Source organism: Engystomops pustulosus, chromosome 4 (assembly GCF_040894005.1).
Source record: "Engystomops pustulosus chromosome 4, aEngPut4.maternal, whole genome shotgun sequence".
Classification (NCBI taxonomy): Eukaryota; Metazoa; Chordata; class Amphibia; order Anura; family Leptodactylidae; genus Engystomops; species Engystomops pustulosus.
This window is the reverse complement of record NC_092414.1, coordinates 226,805,631-226,826,529: the sequence shown is the minus strand read 5'-3', so window position 1 is coordinate 226,826,529 and position 20,899 is coordinate 226,805,631. Positions and strand designations below refer to the sequence as shown.

Here is a 20,899-nt window from a genome sequence, read left to right as displayed (position 1 = left end):
TAGAGGGGGTCAGTAGGATGTATGGTGGAGATGACATGAGATGAGGAGTAGATTATACAGTATATGAGGACATAGAGGGGTCAGTAGGATGTATGGTGGAGATGACATGAGATGGGGAGTAGATTATACAGTATATGGGGAGGACATAGAGGGGTCAGTAGGATGTATGGTGGAGATGACATGAGATGGGGAGTAGATTATACAGTATATGGGGAGGACATAGAGGAGGTCAGTAGGATGTATGGTGGAGATGACATGAGATGGGGGAGTAGATTATACAGTATATGAGGAGGACATAGAGGGGGTCAGTAGGATGTATGGTGGAGATGACATGAGATGAGGAGTAGATTATACAGTATATGGGGAGGACATAGAGGGGTCAGTAGGATGTATGGTGGAGATGACATGAGATGGGGAGTAGATTATACAGTATATGGGGAGGACATAGAGGAGGTCAGTAGGATGTATGGTGGAGATGACATGAGATGGGGAGTAGATTATACAGTATATGGGGAGGACATAGAGGAGGTCAGTAGGATGTATGGTGGAGATGACATGAGATGGGGAGTAGATTATACAGTATATGGGGAGGACATAGAGGGGGTCAGTAGGATGTATGGTGGAGATGACATGAGATGGGGAGTAGATTATACAGTATATGGGGAGGACATAGAGGAGGTCAGTAGGATGTATGGTGGAGATGACATGAGATGGGGAGTAGATTATACAGTATATGAGGACATAGAGGGGTCAGTAGGATGTATGGTGGAGATGACATGAGATGGGGAGTAGATTATACAGTATATGAGGACATAGAGGAGGTCAGTAGGATGTATGGAGGAGATGACATGAGATGGGGAGTAGATTATACAGTATATGAGGACATAGAGGGGTCAGTAGGATGTATGGAGGAGATGACATGAGATGGGGAGTAGATTATACAGTATATGAGGACATAGAGGGGTCAGTAGGATGTATGGTGGAGATGACATGAGATGGGGAGTAGATTATACAGTATATGGGGAGGACATAGAGGGGGTCAGTAGGATGTATGGTGGAGATGACATGAGATGGGGAGTAGATTATACAGTATATGGGGAGGACATAGAGGAGGTCAGTAGGATGTATGGTGGAGATGACATGAGATGGGGAGTAGATTATACAGTATATGAGGACATAGAGGAGGTCAGTAGGATGTATGGTGGAGATGACATGAGATGGGGAGTAGATTATACAGTATATGAGGACATAGAGGAGGTCAGTAGGATGTATGGAGGAGATGACATGAGATGAGGAGTAGATTATACAGTATATGGGGAGGACATAGAGGAGGTCAGTAGGATGTATGGAGGAGATGACATGAGATGGGGAGTAGATTATACAGTATATGGGGAGGACATAGAGGAGGTCAGTAGGATGTATGGTGGAGATGACATGAGATGGGGAGTAGATTATACAGTATATGAGGACATAGAGGAGGACAGTAGGATGTATGGTGGAGATGACATGAGATGGGGAGTAGATTATACAGTATATGAGGACATAGAGGAGGTCAGTAGGATGTATGGAGGAGATGACATGAGATGAGGAGTAGATTATACAGTATATGAGGAGGACATAGAGGGGGTCAGTAGGATGTATGGTGGAGATGACATGAGATGAGGAGTAGATTATACAGTATATGAGGACATAGAGGGGGTCAGTAGGATGTATGGTGGAGATGACATGAGATGAGGAGTAGATTATACAGTATATGGGGAGGACATAGAGGGGGTCAGTAGGATGTATGGAGGAGATGACATGAGATGGGGAGTAGATTATACAGTATATGAGGATATAGAGGAGGTCAGTAGGATGTATGGAGGAGATGACATGAGATGGGGAGTAGATTATACAGTATATGAGGAGGACATAGAGGAGGTCAGTAGGATGTATGGTGGAGATGACATGAGATGGGGAGTAGATTATACAGTATATGAGGAGGACATAGAGGAGGTCAGTAGGATGTATGGTGGAGATGACATGAGATGGAGGAGTAGATTATACAGTATATGAGGAGGACATAGAGGAGGTCAGTAGGATGTATGGTGGAGATGACATGAGATGGGGAGTAGATTATACAGTATATGGGGAGGACATAGAGGGGGTCAGTAGGATGTATGGTGGAGATGACATGAGATGGGGGAGTAGATTATACAGTATATGGAGAGGACATAGAGGTGGTTATGTTATCTGAATGTTGGTCTCCATACTCTTATATTGCAGGGAGCCTCGCCGGATTGTTATACATCGTGGCTCTACTGGGCTTGGATTTAATATTGTTGGTGGAGAAGATGGGGAAGGAATATTCATCTCCTTCATCTTGGCGGGAGGTCCAGCTGACCTGAGTGGAGCTTTACGGAAGGGGGATCAGATCTTGTCCGTGAGTTACATAGGGCGTTACCTGTCCAGCATGATTTCCTTATATCTTATACATAAGTGGAAAGGAGGTAGATTTTATAATGTCTCCCCAGAGAAAAGCCTAAACACAAGACACCTATGACCTTCTGACTGACCCCAATAGACATGGATAAAATTGGGTAAAAGATAAGTAAAAAAGTAAAAAAACATGTCCCACATTGAAGGGGTTTGTCCATGAAAGAAAATTCTCAAATTTCAATCTCCCAGTGATGTTTACAAAATATAAATAATGTTTAACCCCTTATTTTACAATGTTACTCAGCATTATTTGTGTTTAAGCTCCTATCACTGATTCCAGAGTGGGGGTGGGGACACTTCATGATCCCTCTGTGCTGTGAGATGTTGTGTTCTGACAATGCGCTTAGATTATCAGGGTCCAGGGTTTATCTACACTTTCATTTACCTTCTGAACATTCACTAGAATTCCCTACTGACAGATTGAAAGAGATGAGACAGATCAGAGATGATGAGATCCATGAGATGCATATTACACACAACAACATTCATAGGTCTGCTATCTCAGCCATAAGATACACAGTCACCTCTGCTATACGCTTCCCTCTGCCCTAGATAAAGACCTTATCTGCTCATAGATTTACTCTCCTCACACTGTTGTTTGCCAGCAGGACGTGTGTGTGTACATACACTCACCGGCCACTTTATTAGGTCCACCTGTCCAACTGCTCGTTAACACTTAATTTCTAACCAGCCAATCACATGGCGGCAACTCAGTGCATTTAGGCATGTAGACATGGTCAAGACAATCTCCTGCAGTTCTCCCGAGCATCAGTATGGGGAAGAAAGGTGATTTGTGGCCTTTGAACGTGGCATGGTTGTTGGTGCCAGAAGGGCTGGTCTGAGTATTTCAGAAACTGCTGATCTACTGGGATTTTCACACACAACCATCTCTAGGGTTTACAGAGAATGGTCCGAAAAAGAAAAAACATCCAGTGAGCGGCAGTTCTGTGGGCGGAAATGCCTTGATGCCAGAGGTCAGAGGAGAATGGGCAGACTGGTTCGAGTTGATAGAAAGGCAACAGTGACTCAAATCGCCACCCGTTACAACCAAGGTAGGCAGAAGAGCATCTCTGAACGCACAGTACGTCCAACTCTGAGGCAGATGGGCTACAGCAGCAGAAGACCACACCGGGTGCCACTCCTTTCAGCTAAGAACAGGAAACTGAGGCTACAATTTGCACAAGCTCATCGAAATTGGACAGTAGAAGATTGGAAAAACGTTGCCTGGTCTGATGAGTCTTGATTTCTGCTGCAACATTCGGATGGTAGGGTCAGAATTTGGTACAACAACATGAAAGCATGGATCCATCCTGCCTTGTATCAGCAGCTCAGGCTGGTGGTGGTGGTGTCATGGATCCATCCTGCCTTGTATCAGCGGCTCAGGCTGGTGGTGCTGGTGTCATGGATCCATCCTGCCTTGTATCAGCGGCTCAGGCTGGTGCTGGTGGTGTCATGGATCCATCCTGCCTTGTATAAGCGGTTCAGGCTGGTGGTGGTGTCATGGATCCATCCTGCCTTGTATCAGCGGCTCAGGCTGGTGGTGGTGGTGTCATGGGTCCATCCTGCCTTGTATCAGCGGGTCAGGCTGGTGGTGGTGGTGTCATGGATCCATCCTGCCCTGTATCAGCGGGTCAGGCTGGTGGTGCTGGTGTCATGGATCCATCCTGCCCTGTATCAGCGGGTCAGGCTGGTGGTGGTGGTGTCATGGATCCATCCTGCCTTGTATCAGCGGGTCAGGCTGGTGGTGGTGGTGTCATGGATGCATCCTGCCTTGTGTCAGCGGGTCAGGCTGGTGGTGGTGGTGGTGTCATAGATCCATCCTGCCTTGTATCAGCGGCTCAGGCTGGTGGTGGTGGTGTCATGGATCCATCCTGCCTTGTATCAGCGGCTCAGGCTGGTGGTGGTGGTGTCATGGATCCATCCTGCCTTGTATCAGCGGCTCAGGCTGGTGGTGGTGGTGTCATGGATCCATCCTGCCTTGTATCAGCGGCTCAGGCTGGTGGTGCTGGTGTCATGGATCCATCCTGCCTTGTATCAGCGGGTCAGGCTGGTGGTGGTGGTGTCATGGATCCATCCTGCCTTGTATCAGCGGCTCAGGCTGGTGGTGGTGGTGTCATGGATCCATCCTGCCTTGTATCAGTGGCTCAGGCTGGTGGTGGTGTCATGGATCCATCCTGCCTTGTATCAGCGGCTCAGGCTGGTGGTGGTGGTGTCATGGATCCATCCTGCCTTGTATCAGCGGCTCAGGCTGGTGGTGGTGGTGTCATGGATCCATCCTGCCTTGTATCAGCGGGTCAGGCTGGTGGTGGGGGTGTCATGGATCCATCCTGCCTTGTATCAGTGGGTCAGGCTGGTGGTGGTGGTGTCATGGATCCATCCTGCCATGTATCAGCGGCTCAGGCTGGTGGTGGTGGTGTCATGGATCCATCCTGCCTTGTACCAGCGGCTCAGGCTGGTGCTGGTGGTGTCATGGATCCATCCTGCCTTGTACCAGCGGGTCAGGCTGGTGGTGGTGGTGTCATGGATCCATCCTGCCTTGTATCAGCGGCTCAGGCTGGTGGTGCTGGTGTCATGGATCCATCCTGCCTTGTATCAGCGGGTCAGGCTGGTGGTGGTGGTGTCATGGATCCATCCTGCCTTGTATCAGCGGCTCAGGCTGGTGGTGGTGGTGTCATGGATCCATCCTGCCTTGTATCAGTGGCTCAGGCTGGTGGTGGTGTCATGGATCCATCCTGCCTTGTATCAGCGGCTCAGGCTGGTGGTGGTGGTGTCATGGATCCATCCTGCCTTGTATCAGCGGCTCAGGCTGGTGGTGGTGGTGTCATGGATCCATCCTGCCTTGTATCAGCGGGTCAGGCTGGTGGTGGGGGTGTCATGGATCCATCCTGCCTTGTATCAGTGGGTCAGGCTGGTGGTGGTGGTGTCATGGATCCATCCTGCCTTGTATCAGCGGCTCAGGCTGGTGGTGGTGGTGTCATGGATCCATCCTGCCATGTATCAGCGGCTCAGGCTGGTGGTGGTGGTGTCATGGATCCATCCTGCCTTGTACCAGCGGCTCAGGCTGGTGCTGGTGGTGTCATGGATCCATCCTGCCTTGTATCAGCGGCTCAGGCTGGTGGTGCTGGTGTCATGGATCCATCCTGCCTTGTATCAGCGGCTCAGGCTGGTGGTGGTGTCATGGATCCATCCTGCCTTGTATCAGCGGGTCAGGCTGGTGGTGGTGGTGTCATGGATCCATCCTGCCTTGTATCAGCGGGTCAGGCTGGTGGTGGTGGTGCCATGGATCCATCCTGCCTTGTATCAGCGGCTCAGGCTGGTGGTGCTGGTGTCATGGATCCATCCTGCCTTGTATCAGCGGCTCCGGCTGGTGGTGGTGGTGTCATGGATCCATCCTGCCTTGTATCAGCGGGTCAGGCTGGTGGTGGTGGTGTCATGGATCCATCCTGCCTTGTATCAGCGGGTCAGGCTGGTGGTGGTGATGTCATGGATCCATCCTGCCTTGTATCAGCGGCTCAGGCTGGTGGTGCTGGTGTCATGGATCCATCCTGCCTTGTATCAGCGGCTCCGGCTGGTGGTGGTGGTGTCATGGATCCATCCTGCCTTGTATCAGCGGCTCAGGCTGGTGGTGGTGGTGTCATGGATCCATCCTGCCTTGTATCAGCGGCTCAGGCTGGTGGTGGTGGTGTCATGGATCCATCCTGCCTTGTATCAGCGGGTCAGGCTGGTGGTGGTGTCATGGATCCATCCTGCCTTGTATCAGCGGCTCAGGCTGGTGGTGGTGGTGTCATGGGTCCATCCTGCCTTGTATCAGCGGGTCAGGCTGGTGGTGGTGTCATAGATCCATCCTGCCTTGTATCAGCGGGTCAGGCTGGTGCTGGTGGTGTCATGGATCCATCCTGCCTTGTATCAGCGGTTCAGGCTGGTGGTGGTGGTGTCATGGATCCATCCTGCCTTGTATCAGCGGCTCAGGCTGGTGGTGGTGGTGTCATGGATCCATCCTGCCTTGTATCAGCGGTTCAGGCTGGTGGTGGTGGTGTCATGGATCCATCCTGCCTTGTATCAGCGGGTCAGGCTGGTGGTGGTGGTGTCATGGATCCATCCTGCCTTGTATCAGCGGCTCAGGCTGGTGGCGGTGGTGTCATGGATCCATCCTGCCTTGTATCAGCGGGTCAGGCTGGTGGTGGTGGTGTCATGGATCCATCCTGCCTTGTATCAGCGGCTCAGGCTGGTGGTGGTGGTGTCATGGATCCATCCTGCCTTGTATCAGCGGCTCAGGCTGGTGGTGGTGGTGTCATGGATCCATCCTGCCTTGTATCAGCGGCTCAGGCTGGTGGCGGTGGTGTCATGGATCCATCCTGCCTTGTATCAGCGGGTCAGGCTGGTGGTGGTGGTGTCATGGATCCATCCTGCCTTGTATCAGCGGCTCAGGCTGGTGGTGGTGGTGTCATGGATCCATCCTGCCTTGTATCAGCGGGTCAGGCTGGTGGTGGTGGTGTCATGGATCCATCCTGCCTTGTATCAGCGGGTCAGGCTGGTGGTGGTGGGGTCATGGATCCATCCTGCCTTGTATCAGCGGGTCAGGCTGGTGGTGGTGGTGTCATGGATCCATCCTGCCTTGTATCAGCGGCTCAGGCTGGTGGTGGTGGTGTCATGGATCCATCCTGCCTTGTATCAGCGGCTCAGGCTGGTGCTGGTGGTGTCATGGATCCATCCTGCCTTGTATCAGCGGCTCAGGCTGGTGGTGGTGGTGTCATGGATCCATCCTGCCTTGTATCAGCAGGTCAGGCTGGTGGTGGTGGTGTCATGGATCCATCCTGCCTTGTATCAGCGGGTCAGGCTGGTGGTGGTGTCATGGATCCATCCTGCCTTGTATCAGCGGCTCAGGCTGGTGGTGGTGGTGTCATGGATCCATCCTGCCTTGTATCAGCGGGTCAGGCTGGTGGTGGTGGTGTCATGGATCCATCCTGCCTTGTATCAGCGGGTCAGGCTGGTGCTGGTGATGTCATGGATCCATCCTGCCTTGTATCAGCGGGTCAGGCTGGTGGTGGTGGTGTCATGGATCCATCCTGCCTTGTATCAGCGGCTCAGGCTGGTGGTGGTGGTGTCATGGATCCATCCTGCCCTGTATCAGCGGGTCAGGCTGGTGGTGGTGGTGTCATGGATCCATCCTGCCTTGTATCAGCGGGTCAGGCTGGTGGTGCTGGTGTCATGGATCCATCCTGCCTTGTATCAGCGGCTCAGGCTGGTGGTGGTGGTGTCATGGATCCATCCTGCCTTGTATCAGCGGGTCAGGCTGGTGGTGGTGGTGTCATGGATCCATCCTGCCTTGTATCAGCGGCTCAGGCTGGTGGTGGTGGTGTCATGGATCCATCCTGACTTGTATCAGCGGCTCAGGCTGGTGGTGGTGGTGTCATGGATCCATCCTGCCTTGTATCAGCGGGTCAGGCTGGTGGTGGTGGTGTCATGGATCCATCCTGCCTTGTATCAGCGGGTCAGGCTGGTGGTGGTGGTGTCTTGGATCCATCCTGCCTTGTATCAGTGGCTCAGGCTGGTGGTGGTGGTGTCATGGATCCATCCTGCCTTGTATCAGCGGCTCAGGCTGGTGGTGGTGGTGTCATGGATCCATCCTGCCTTGTATCAGCGGCTCAGGCTGGTGGTGGTGGTGTCATGGATCCATCCTGCCTTGTATCAGCGGCTCAGGCTGGTGGTGGGGGTGTCATGGATCCATCCTGCCTTGTATCAGCGGCTCAGGCTGGTGGTGGTGGTGTCATGGATCCATCCTGCCTTGTATCAGCGGGTCAGGCTGGTGGTGGTGGTGTCATGGATCCATCCTGCCTTGTATCAGCGGTTCAGGCTGGTGGTGGTGGTGTCATGGTGTCTTTGGGCCCCTTGGTAACGCCACAGCCTACCTGAGTATTGTTGCTGCCCATGTCCATCCCTTTATGAGCACAATGTACCCTGTAACATCTGATGGCTACTTTCAGCAGGATAATGCGCCATGTCATAAAGCTGGAAGCATCTCAGACTGGTTTCTTGAACATGACAATGAGGTCACTGGACACAAATGGCCTCCACAGTCACCAGATCTCAATCCAATAGAGCATCTTTGGGATGTGGTGGAACGGGAGATTCGCATCATGGATGTGCAGCCGACAAATCTGCGGCAACTGTGTGATGCCATCATGTCACTATGGAGCAAAATCTCTGAGGAGCTTCCAGCACCTTGTTGTATCTATGCCACGAAGAATTGAGGCAGTTCTGAAGGCAAAAGGGGGTCCAACCCGTTACTAGCATGGTGGACCTAATAAAGTGGCCGGTGAGTGTATATGCGTGTTTGTACATATATGTGTGTGTGTGTGTGTGAAAGGATGGAATTAGATCTGCGAAATGCTGTATTTTTGTCAATAACAGTAAATTAGAAAATGTGTTATGTTGTTATTCTGAGTATATTTAAAAATCCTGTCTTCGTGAGAAAACCCCTTCAATGCTCCTGGTGAGCCTGAGATTCCAGTCTACCTCTGCTGGCCAACATTTTCAGGTCCTCCTACATACATGATACCATAAACCAGTGTACATCTGCTGGAGAACATTGTCAGCTCCTCCTACATACATGATCCCATAAACCAGTGTACATCTGCTGGAGAACATTGTCAGCTCCTCCTACATACATGATACCATATACCAGTGTACATCTGCTGGAGAACATTGTCAGGTCCTCCTATATTCGTACATCTGCTGGAGAACATTGTCAGGTCCTCCTACATACATGATACCATATACCAGTGTACATCTGCTGGAGAACATTGTCAGCTCCTCCTACATACATGATACCATATACCAGTGTACATCTGCTGGAGAACATTGTCAGGTCCTCCTATATTCGTACATCTGCTGGAGAACATTGTCAGGTCCTCCTACATACATGATACCATATACCAGTGTACATCTGCTGGAGAACATTGTCAGCTCCTCCTATATTTGTACATCTGCTGGAGAACATTGTCAGGACCTCCTACATACATGATACCATTTACCAGTGTACATCTGCTGGAGAACATTGGTATATGGTATCATGTATGTAGGAGGACCTGACAGTGTACATCTGCTGGAGAACATTGTCAGCTCCTCCTATATTTGTACATCTGCTGGAGAACATTGTCAGCTCCTCCTATATTTGTACATCTGCTGGAGAACATTGTCAGGACCTCCTACATACATGATACCATTTACCAGTGTACATCTACTGGAGAACATTGTCAGGTCCTCCTACATACATGATACAATAGACCAGTGTACATCTGCTGGAGAACATTGTCAGGTCCTCCTACATACATGATACAATAATCCAGTGTACATCTGCTGGAGAACATTGTCAGGTCCTCCTACATACATGATACCATATACCAGTGTACATCTGCTGGAGAACATTGTCAGGTCCTCTTACATACATGATACAATAATCCAGTGTACATCTGCTGGAGAACATTGTCAGGTCCTCCTACATACATGATACAATAATCCAGTGTACATCTGCTGGAGAACATTGTCAGGTCCTCCTACATACATGATACCATATACCAGTGTACATCTGCTGGAGAACATTGTCAGCTCCTCCTACATACATGATACAATAATCCAGTGTACATCTACTGGAGAACATTGTCAGGTCCTCCTACATACATGATACAATAATCCAGTGTACATCTGCTGGAGAACATTGTCAGGTCCTCCTACATACATGATACCATATACCAGTGTACATCTGCTGGAGAACATTGTCAGCTCCTCCTACATACATGATACAATAATCCAGTGTACATCTACTGGAGAACATTGTCAGGTCCTCCTACATACATGATACAATAAACCAGTGTACATCTGCTGGAGAACATTGTCAGGTCCTCCTACATACATGATACCATATACCAGTGTACATCTGCTGGAGAACATTGTCAGGTCCTCCTACATACATGATACCATATACCAGTGTACATCTGCTGGAGAACATTGTCAGGCCCTCCTACATACATGATACCATAAACCAGTGTACATCTACTGGAGAACATTGTCAGGTCCTCCTATATACATGATACAATAATCCAGTGTACATCTGCTGGAGAACATTGTCAGGTCCTCCTACATACATGATACAATAATCCAGTGTACATCTGCTGGAGAACATTGTCAGGTCCTCCTACATACATGATACCATATACCAGTGTACATCTGCTGGAGAACATTGTCAGCTCCTCCTACATACATGATACAATAATCCAGTGTACATCTGCTGGAGAACATTGTCAGGTCCTCCTACATACATGATACCATATACCAGTGTACATCTGCTGGAGAACATTGTCAGCTCCTCCTACATACATGATACAATAATCCAGTGTACATCTGCTGGAGAACATTGTCAGGTCCTCCTACATACATGATACCATATACCAGTGTACATCTGCTGGAGAACATTGTCAGCTCCTCCTACATACATGATACAATAATCCAGTGTACATCTACTGGAGAACATTGTCAGGTCCTCCTACATACATGATACAATAAACCAGTGTACATCTGCTGGAGAACATTGTCAGCTCCTCCTACATACATGATACCATATACCAGTGTACATCTGCTGGAGAACATTGTCAGCTCCTCCTACATACATGATACCATATACCAGTGTACATCTGCTGGAGAACATTGTCAGCTCCTCCTACATACATGATACCATATACCAGTGTACATCTGCTGGAGAACATTGTCAGGTCCTCCTACATACATGATACCATATACCAGTGTACATCTGCTGGAGAACATTGTCAGGCCCTCCTACATACATGATACCATAAACCAGTGTACATCTACTGGAGAACATTGTCAGGTCCTCCTATATACATGATACAATAATCCAGTGTACATCTGCTGGAGAACATTGTCAGGTCCTCCTACATACATGATACAATAATCCAGTGTACATCTGCTGGAGAACATTGTCAGGTCCTCCTACATACATGATACCATATACCAGTGTACATCTGCTGGAGAACATTGTCAGCTCCTCCTACATACATGATACCATATACCAGTGTAAATCTACTGGAGAACATTGTCAGGTCCTCCTACATACATGATACCATATACCAGTGTACATCTGCTGGAGAACATTGTCAGGTCCTCCTACATACATGATACAATAAACCAGTGTACATCTGCTGGAGAACATTGTCAGGCCCTCCTACATACATGATACCATATACCAGTGTACATCTGCTGGAGAACATTGTCAGGTCCTCCTACATACATGATACCATATACCAGTGTACATCTGCTGGAGAACATTGTCAGGTCCTCCTACATACATGATACCATAAACCAGTGTACATCTGCTGGAGAACATTGTCAGGCCCTCCTACATACATGATACCATAAACCAGTGTACATCTGCTGGAGAACATTGTCAGGTCCTCCTACATACATGATACAATAAACCAGTGTACATCTGCTGGAGAACATTGTCAGGTCCTCCTACATACAGGATACAATAATCCAGTGTACATCTGCTGGAGAACATTGTCAGGTCTTCCTACATACATGATACCATAAACCAGTGTACATCTGCTGGAGAACATTGTCAGGTCCTCCTACATACATGATACAATAAACCAGTGTACATCTGCTGGAGAACATTGTCAGGACCTCCTACATACATGATACCATTTACCAGTGTACATCTACTGGAGAACATTGTCAGGTCCTCCTACATACATGATACAATAGACCAATGTACATCTGCTGGAGAACATTGTCAGGTCCTCCTACATACATGATACAATAATCCAGTGTACATCTGCTGGAGAACATTGTCAGGTCCTCCTACATACATGATACCATATACCAGTGTACATCTGCTGGAGAACATTGTCAGCTCCTCCTACATACATGATACCATATACCAGTGTAAATCTACTGGAGAACATTGTCAGGTCCTCCTACATACATGATACCATATACCAGTGTACATCTGCTGGAGAACATTGTCAGCTCCTCCTACATACATGATACAATAATCCAGTGTACATCTGCTGGAGAACATTGTCAGGTCCTCCTACATACATGATACAATAAACCAGTGTACATCTGCTGGAGAACATTGTCAGGTCCTCCTACATACATGATACCATAAACCAGTGTACATCTGCTGGAGAACATTGTCAGGTCCTCCTATATTCGTACATCTGCTGGAGAACATTGTCAGGTCCTACTACATACATGATACCATATACCAGTGTACATCTGCTGGAGAACATTGTCAGGTCCTCCTACATACATGATACCATATACCAGTGTACATCTGCTGGAGAACATTGTCAGGACCTCCTACATACATGATACCATTTACCAGTGTACATCTACTGGAGAACATTGTCAGGTCCTCCTACATACATGATACAATAGACAAGTGTACATCTGCTGGAGAACATTGTCAGGTCCTCCTACATACATGATACAATAATCCAGTGTACATCTGCTGGAGAACATTGTCAGGTCCTCCTACATACATGATACCATATACCAGTGTACATCTGCTGGAGAACATTGTCAGCTCCTCCTTCATACATGATACAATAAACCAGTGTACATCTGCTGGAGAACATTGTCAGGTCCTCCTACATACATGATACAATAATCCAGTGTACATCTGCTGGAGAACATTGTCAGGTCCTCCTACATACATGATACAATAAACCAGTGTACATCTGCTGGAGAACATTGTCAGGTCCTCCTACATACATGATACAATAAACCAGTGTACATCTGCTGGAGAACATTGTCAGGTCCTCCTACATACATGATACCATAAACCAGTGTACATCTGCTGGAGAACATTGTCAGGTCCTCCTACATACATGATACAATAATCCAGTGTACATCTGCTGGAGAACATTGTCAGGTCCTCCTACATACATGATACCATATACCAGTGTACATCTGCTGGAGAACATTGTCAGCTCCTCCTTCATACATGATACAATAAACCAGTGTACATCTGCTGGAGAACATTGTCAGGTCCTCCTACATACATGATACAATAATCCAGTGTACATCTGCTGGAGAACATTGTCAGGTCCTCCTACATACATGATACAATAAACCAGTGTACATCTGCTGGAGAACATTGTCAGGTCCTCCTACATACATGATACAATAAACCAGTGTACATCTGCTGGAGAACATTGTCAGGTCCTCCTACATACATGATACCATAAACCAGTGTACATCTGCTGGAGAACATTGTCAGGTCCTCCTACATAAATGATACAGTAATCCAGTGTACATCTACTGGAGAACATTGTCAGGTCTTCCTACATACATGATACCATAAACCAGTGTACATCTGCTGGAGAACATTGTCAGGTCCTCCTACATACATGATACCATATACCAGTGTACATCTGCTGGATAACATTGTCAGGTCCTCCTACATACATGATACCATATACCAGTGTACATCTGCTGGAGAACATTGTCAGCTCCTCCTACATACATGATACAATAAACCAGTGTACATCTGCTGGAGAACATTGTCAGCTCCTCCTACATACATGATACCATATACCAGTGTACATCTGCTGGAGAACATTGTCAGCTCCTCCTACATACATGATACCATATACCAGTGTACATCTGCTGGAGAACATTGTCAGCTCCTCCTATATTTGTACATCTGCTGGAGAACATTGTCAGCTCCTCCTATATTTGTACATCTGCTGGAGAACATTGTCAGCTCCTCCTATATTTGTACATCTGCTGGAGAACATTGTCAGCTCCTCCTATATTCGTACATCTGCTGGAGAACATTGTCAGCTCCTCCTATATTCGTACATCTGCTGGAGAACATTGTCAGCTCCTCCTATATTCGTACATCTGCTGGAGAACATTGTCAGCTCCTCCTATATTCGTACATCTGCTGGAGAACATTGTCAGCTCCTCCTATATTCGTACATCTGCTGGAGAACATTGTCAGCTCCTCCTATATTCGTACATCTGCTGGAGAACATTGTCAGCTCCTCCTATATTCGTACATCTGCTGGAGAACATTGTCAGCTCCTCCTATATTCGTACATCTGCTGGAGAACATTGTCAGGTCCTTCTACATACATGATACAATAATCCAGTGTACATCTGCTGGAGAACATTGTCAGGTCCTCCTATATCCGTACATCTGCTGGGGAACATTGTCAGCTCCTCCTATATCCGTACATCTGCTGGGGAACATTGTCAGCTCCTCCTATATTTGTACATTTGCTGGAGAACATTGTCAGCTCCTCCTATATTTGTACAATTGCTGGAGAACATTGTCAGCTCCTCCTATATTCGTACATCTGCTGGAGAACATTGTCAGCTCCTCCTATATTCGTACTTCTGCTGGAGAACATTGTCAGGTCCTCCTATATTCGTACATCTGCTGGGGAACAATGTGGCTTTGGTTTTCAGAGTGTTGGGGCTGCCTCATTTCTGCTGTCTCTTCATGATTTTCAGGTGAATGGGGTGGATTTGAGGAACGCTACTCATGAACAAGCGGCTCTTGCTCTTAAGAATGCGGGTCAGACGGTCACCATCATAGCCCAGTACAAGCCTGAGGGTGAGGACACGCATGACACATAGACCTCTATATAACGTGTATGAGATCGCCCTTCTGATGATGTGTCCTTGACCTCATAGAGTACAGTAGGTTCGAAGCCAAGATCCATGACCTGAGGGAGCAGCTGATGAATAGCAGCCTGGGCTCGGGAAGTGCCTCCCTGCACAACACCAATGGTGGCAAGAGAGGATTCTACATCAGGTAGGTGGTCCGGGTGGGACACAGACCAGCAGATCACAGGACATTCATCAGGACGCTCTCCTTGTTTCCCTTTTCAGGGCTCTTTTTGACTATGACAAGACACGAGACTGTGGCTTCCTCAGCCAAGCCCTCAGCTTCAAGTTTGGGGATGTCCTCCATGTTATAGATGCCACTGATGAGGAGTGGTGGCAGGCGAGGCGCGTCCTACCCGAGGGAGAAGAGGTCGGCTTCATCCCTAGTAAGAGAAGGTGAGAGGCAGAAGATGATAAGATATCACCACCCAATGTATTACACAGTATATAGACACAACAGCCGTATATACACCGTATTACACAGTATATAGACACAACAGCCGTATATACACCGTATTACACAGTATATAGACACAACAGCCGTATATACACACCGTATTACACAGTATATAGACACAACAGCCGTATATACACCGTATTACACGGTATATAGACAGTAGTATAGCACATACAATCTATTATATACACTTGATTATTACCTTATGTAATACATATAAATGTATGATATATATTTTTTTATCCCCCTCGTAGGGTTGAAAGACGGGAGTGGTCTCGGTTAAAGGTAACGGTGAGATTGTGTTGTGCCTTAGCTGAAAGTACTTTGGGGAAGATGTGTAGATGACAGGTTGTGTAGTCTCGGGGCAGTGTGGAGACGGCAGGCTCTGTAGTCTCGGGATGGTGTGGAGATGGCAGGCTCTGTAGTCTCGGGATGGTGTGGAGATGGCAGGTTCTGTAGTCTCGGGATGGTGTGGAGATGGCAGGCTCTGTAGTCTCGGGAGGGTGTGGAGATGGCAGGCCCTGTAGTCTCCGGATGGTGTGGACATAGCAGGCTCAGTAGTCTCAGGATGTTGTGGAGATGGCAGGTTCTGTAGTCTCAGGGGAGTGTGGAGATGGCAGGTTCTGTAGTCTCGAGCGGTGTGTAGCCTCGGGGTGGTGTGGAGATTGCAGCTTCTGTAGCCTCGGGACGTTGTGGAGATGGCAGGTTTTCTAGTCTCGGGACGTTGTGGAGATTACAGGTTCTGTAGCCTTAGGGCGGTATGGAGATGGCAGACTCTGTATTCTCGGGGCGGTGTGGAGATGACAGGTTCTGTAGTCTTCGGGCGGTGTGGAGATTTCAGGTTCTGTAGTCTCGGGCGTTGTGGAGATTTCAGGTTCTGTAGTCTCGGGCGTCGTGGAGAACGTAGGCTCTGTAGTCTCAGGATGGTGTGGAGATGGCAGGCTCAGTAGTCTTAGGACGTTGTAGAGATGGAAGGTTCTGTAGTATAGGGGCGGTGTGTAGATGGCAGACACTAGCCTCGGGACGTTGGGGAGATGGCAGGTTCTGTAGTCTCGGGGTGGTGTGGAGATGGCAGGCTCTGTAGTCTTGGGGCGGAGTGGAGATGGCAGGTTCTGTAGCCTCGGGACGGTGTGGAGATGGCAGGTTCTTTAGTCTCGGACACTGTGGAGATGGCAGGTTCTGTAACCACGGGCAGTGTGGAGATTGCAGGTTCTGTAGTCTCGGGACGGTGTAGAGATGGCAAGTTCTGTAGTCTCAGGATATTGTGGAGATGGCAGGTTCTGTAGTCTCGGGATGGTGTGGAGATGGCAGGCTCTGTAGTCTCGGGATGGTGTGGAGATGGCAGGCTCTGTAGTCTCGGGATGGTGTGGAGATGGCAGGCTCTGTAGTCTCGGGATGGTGCGGAGATGGCAGGCTCTGTAGTCTCGGGATGGTGTGGAGATGGCAGGTTTTGTAGTCTCGGGATGGTGTGGAGATGGCAGGCTCTGTAGTCTCGGAACGTTGTGAAGATGGCAGGCTCTGTAGTCTCGGGGGGCGGTGTGGAAATTGCAGGTTCTGTAGTCTCGGGATGGTGCGGAGATGGCAGGCTCTGTAGTCTCGGGATGATGTGGAGATGGCAGGTTCTGTAGTCTCTGGTGGCGGTGTGGCAATTGCAGGTTCTGTAGTCTCGGGATGGTGTGGAGATAGCAGGCTCTGTAGTCTCGGGATGATGTGGAGATGGCAGGTTCTGTAGTCTCGGGATGGTGTGGAGATAGCAGGCTCTGTAGTCTCGGGATGGTGTGGAGATGGCAGGTTCTGTGTCCTCGGGTCAGTGTGCAGATGGCAGGTTCTGTAGTCTTGGGACAGTGTGGAGATGGCAGGTTCTGTAGTCTTGGGACTCTGTGGAGATGGCACTTTCTGTAGTCTCGGGCGTTGTGGAGAATGCAGCTTCTGTAGTCTCGGGAAATTGTGGAGATGGCAGGTTCTGTAGTTTCGGGACAATGTGGAGATGGCAGGCTCTGTAGTCTCGGGACATTGTGGAGATGACAGGTTCTGTAGTTTCGGGACAATGTGGAGATGGCAGACTCTGTAGTCTCGGGATGGTGTGGAGATGGCAGTCTCTGTAGTCTCCGAATGGTGTGGACATGGCAGGCTCAGTAGTCTCAGGATGTTGTGGAGATGGCAGGTTCTGTAGTCTCGAACGGTGTGTAGCCTCGGGACGTTGTGGAGATGGCAGGTTTTCTAGTCTCGGGACGTTGTGGTGATGACAGGTTCTGTAGCCTTAGGGCGGTATGGAGATGGCAGACTCTGTATTCTCGGGGCGGTGTGGAGATGACAGGTTCTGTAGTCTTGGGGCGGTGTGGAGATGGCAGGCTCAGTAGTCTCGGGAAGTTGTGGAGATTTCAGGTTCTGTAGTCTCGGGCGTCGTGGAGAAGTAGGCTTTGTAGTCTCAGGATGGTGTGGAGATGGCAGGCTCAGTAGTCTTAGGACGTTGTAGAGATGGAAGGTTCTGTAGTATAGGGGTGGTGTGTAGATGGCAGACACTGTAGCCTCGGGATGTTGGGGAGATGGCAGGCTCTGTAGTCTCGGGGTGGTGTGGAGATGGCAGGTTCTGTAGCCTCGGGACGGTGTGGAGATGGCAGGTTCTTTAGTCTCGGACACTGTGGAGATGGCAGGTTCTGTAACCATGGGCAGTGTGGAGATGGCAGGTTCTGTAGTCTCGGGACGGTGTGGAGATGGCAAGTTCTGTAGTCTCGGGACATTGTGGAGATGGCAGGTTCTGTAGTCTCGGGATGGTGTGGAGAATGTAGCCTCTGTAGTCTTGGGGCGGAGTGGAGATGGCAGGTTCTGTAGTCTCGGGATGGTGTGGAGATGGCAGGCTCCGTAGTCTCGGGATGGTGTGGAGATGGCAGGTTCTGTAGTCTCGGGATGGTGTGGAGATGGCAGGCTCTGTAGTCTCGGGATGGTGTGGAGATGGCAGGCTCCGTAGTCTCGGGATGGTGTGGAGATAGCAGGCTTTGTAGTCTCGGGATGGTGTGGAGATGGCAGGCTCTGTAGTCTCGGGATGGTGTGGAGATGGCAGGCTCTGTAGTCTCGGGATGGTGCGGAGATGGCAGGCTCTGTAGTCTCGGGATGGTGTGGAGATGGCAGGCTCTGTAGTCTTGGGATGGTGTGGAGATGGCAGGCTCTGTAGTCTCGGAACGTTGTGAAGATGGCAGGCTCTGTAGTCTCGGGGGGCGGTGTGGAGATGGCAGGCTCTGTAGTCTCGGGTTGGTGTGGAGATGGCAGGTTCTATAGTCTCGGGTTGGTGTGGAGATGGCAGGTTCTGTAGTCTCGGGATGGTGTGGAGATGGCAGGCTCTGTAGTCTCGGGATGGTGTGGAGATGGCAGGCTGTGTAGTCTCGGGATGGTGTGGAGATGGCAGGCTTTGTTGTCTCGGGATGGTGTGGAGATGGCAGGTTCTGTAGTCTCGGGGCGGTGTGGAGATGGCAGGTTCTGTAGTCTCGGGATGGTGTGGAGATGGCAGGCTCTGTAGTCTCGGGATGGTGTGGAGATGGCAGGCTCTGTAGTCTCGGGGCAATGTGGAGATGGCAGACTCTGTAGTCTCGGGGCAGTGTACAGATGACAGGTTCTGTAGTCTCGGGGCGGTGTGGAGATGGCAGGTTGTGTAGTCTCGGGATGGCTTGGAGATGGCAGGTTCTGTAGTCTCGGGATGGTGTGGAGATGGCAGGTTCTGTAGTCTCGGGATGGTGTGGGGATGACAGGTTCTGCAGTCTCGGAATGGTGTGGAGATGGCAGGTTCTGCAGTCTCGGAATGGTGTGGAGATGGCAGGTTCTGTAGTCTCGGGTTGGTGTGGAGATGGCAGGTTCTGTAGTCTCGGGATGGTGTGGAGATGGCAGGTTCTGTAGTCTCGGGATGGTGTGGAGATGGCAGGTTCTGTAGTCTCGGGATGGTGTGGAGATGGCAGACTCTGTAGTCTCGGGTTGGTGTGGAGATGGCAGGTTCTGCAGTCTCGGGATGGTGTGGAGATGGCAGGTTCTGCAGTCTCGGGATGATGTGGAGATGGCAGGTTCTGCAGTCTCGGGATGGTGTGGAGATGGCAGGTTCTGTAGTCTTGGGATGGTGTGGAGATGGCAGGTTCTGTAGTCTTGGGATGGTGTGGAGATGGCAGGTTCTGTAGTCTCGGGTTGCTGTGGAGATGGCAGGTTCTGTAGTCTCGGGTTGCTGTGGAGATGGCAGGTTCTGCAGTCTCGGAATGGTGTGGAGATGGCAGGTTCTGCAGTCTCGGAATGGTGTGGAGATGGCAGGTTCTGCAGTCTCGGGATGGTGTGGAGATGGCAGACTCTGCAGTCTCGGGTTGGTGTGGAGATGGCAGGTTCTGTAGTCTCGGGATGGTGTGGAGATGGCAGGTTCTGTAGTCTCGGGGTGGTGTGGGGATAGCAGGTTCTGCAGTCTCGGGTTGGTGTGGAGATGGCAGGTTCTGTTGTTCTGTGGTTCTGTAGTCTTATTCATACCTGTAGTGTTCTGCCTGGGTTGCATGTTTGTGTTGATGTTCTGTGCTTCCCCGGGACCCTGCCTTGTGTTACATTGACTACATCATCTCTGTGGGCACTGCTCCAGTCCAGACTACCACACCAACTCTCCATCATGATCACCTGGCACAAGCTGTCCATATGTAACTGTACAGTGACCACCTATAGCATGTCCGCGCCATCGCTGTGTAGCATGTAGCTGTCATGTCTGCAGGAGCCTTCTCACTACAGTATCTGTCTATCTTTTCACTTCTCTCCTCTGCTGCGCAGGACCGAAGCAGCACTACAGGTTCTCAGAGTATGTATCCTCCTCCCATGTACTACAACCACCAACATTCACTACACCTCCGTTCTGTCCTGTATATACTATTCCTGTACATTATATATACGCTACACCCCGTCCTGTATATACTATTCCTGTACATTATATATACTACACCCCGTCCTGTATATACTATTCCTGTACATTATATATACGCTGCACCCCGTCCTGTATATACTATTCCTGTACATTATATATACCCTACACCCCGTCCTGTATATACTATTCCTGTACATTATATATACACTACACCCCGTCCTGTATATACTATTCCTGTACATTATATATACACTACACCCCGTCCTGTATATACTATTCCTGTACATTATATATACGCTACACCCCGTCCTGTATATACTATTCCTGTACATTATATATACTACACCCGTCCTGTATATACTATTCCTGTACATTATATATACGCTACACCC

The 20,899-nt window shown here is 49.3% G+C and overlaps 1 protein-coding gene across 1 annotated transcript in view; it reads left to right on the top strand.

Moving 5' to 3' along the window:
• The first annotated feature begins 15,027 nt into the window (after positions 1-15,027).
• LOC140128409 (disks large homolog 4-like) overlaps positions 15,028-20,899 on the top strand; it is a 30,166-nt gene continuing 24,294 nt past the window's right edge. The window contains exons 1-5 of the mRNA XM_072150111.1: positions 15,028-15,124; positions 15,205-15,325; positions 15,403-15,573; positions 15,889-15,919; positions 20,417-20,444. Coding sequence (XP_072006212.1) covers positions 15,252-15,325; positions 15,403-15,573; positions 15,889-15,919; positions 20,417-20,444 — 304 coding nt within the window. The 5' untranslated portion in view covers positions 15,028-15,124; positions 15,205-15,251. The remainder of the gene's footprint in view (positions 15,125-15,204; positions 15,326-15,402; positions 15,574-15,888; positions 15,920-20,416; positions 20,445-20,899) is intronic.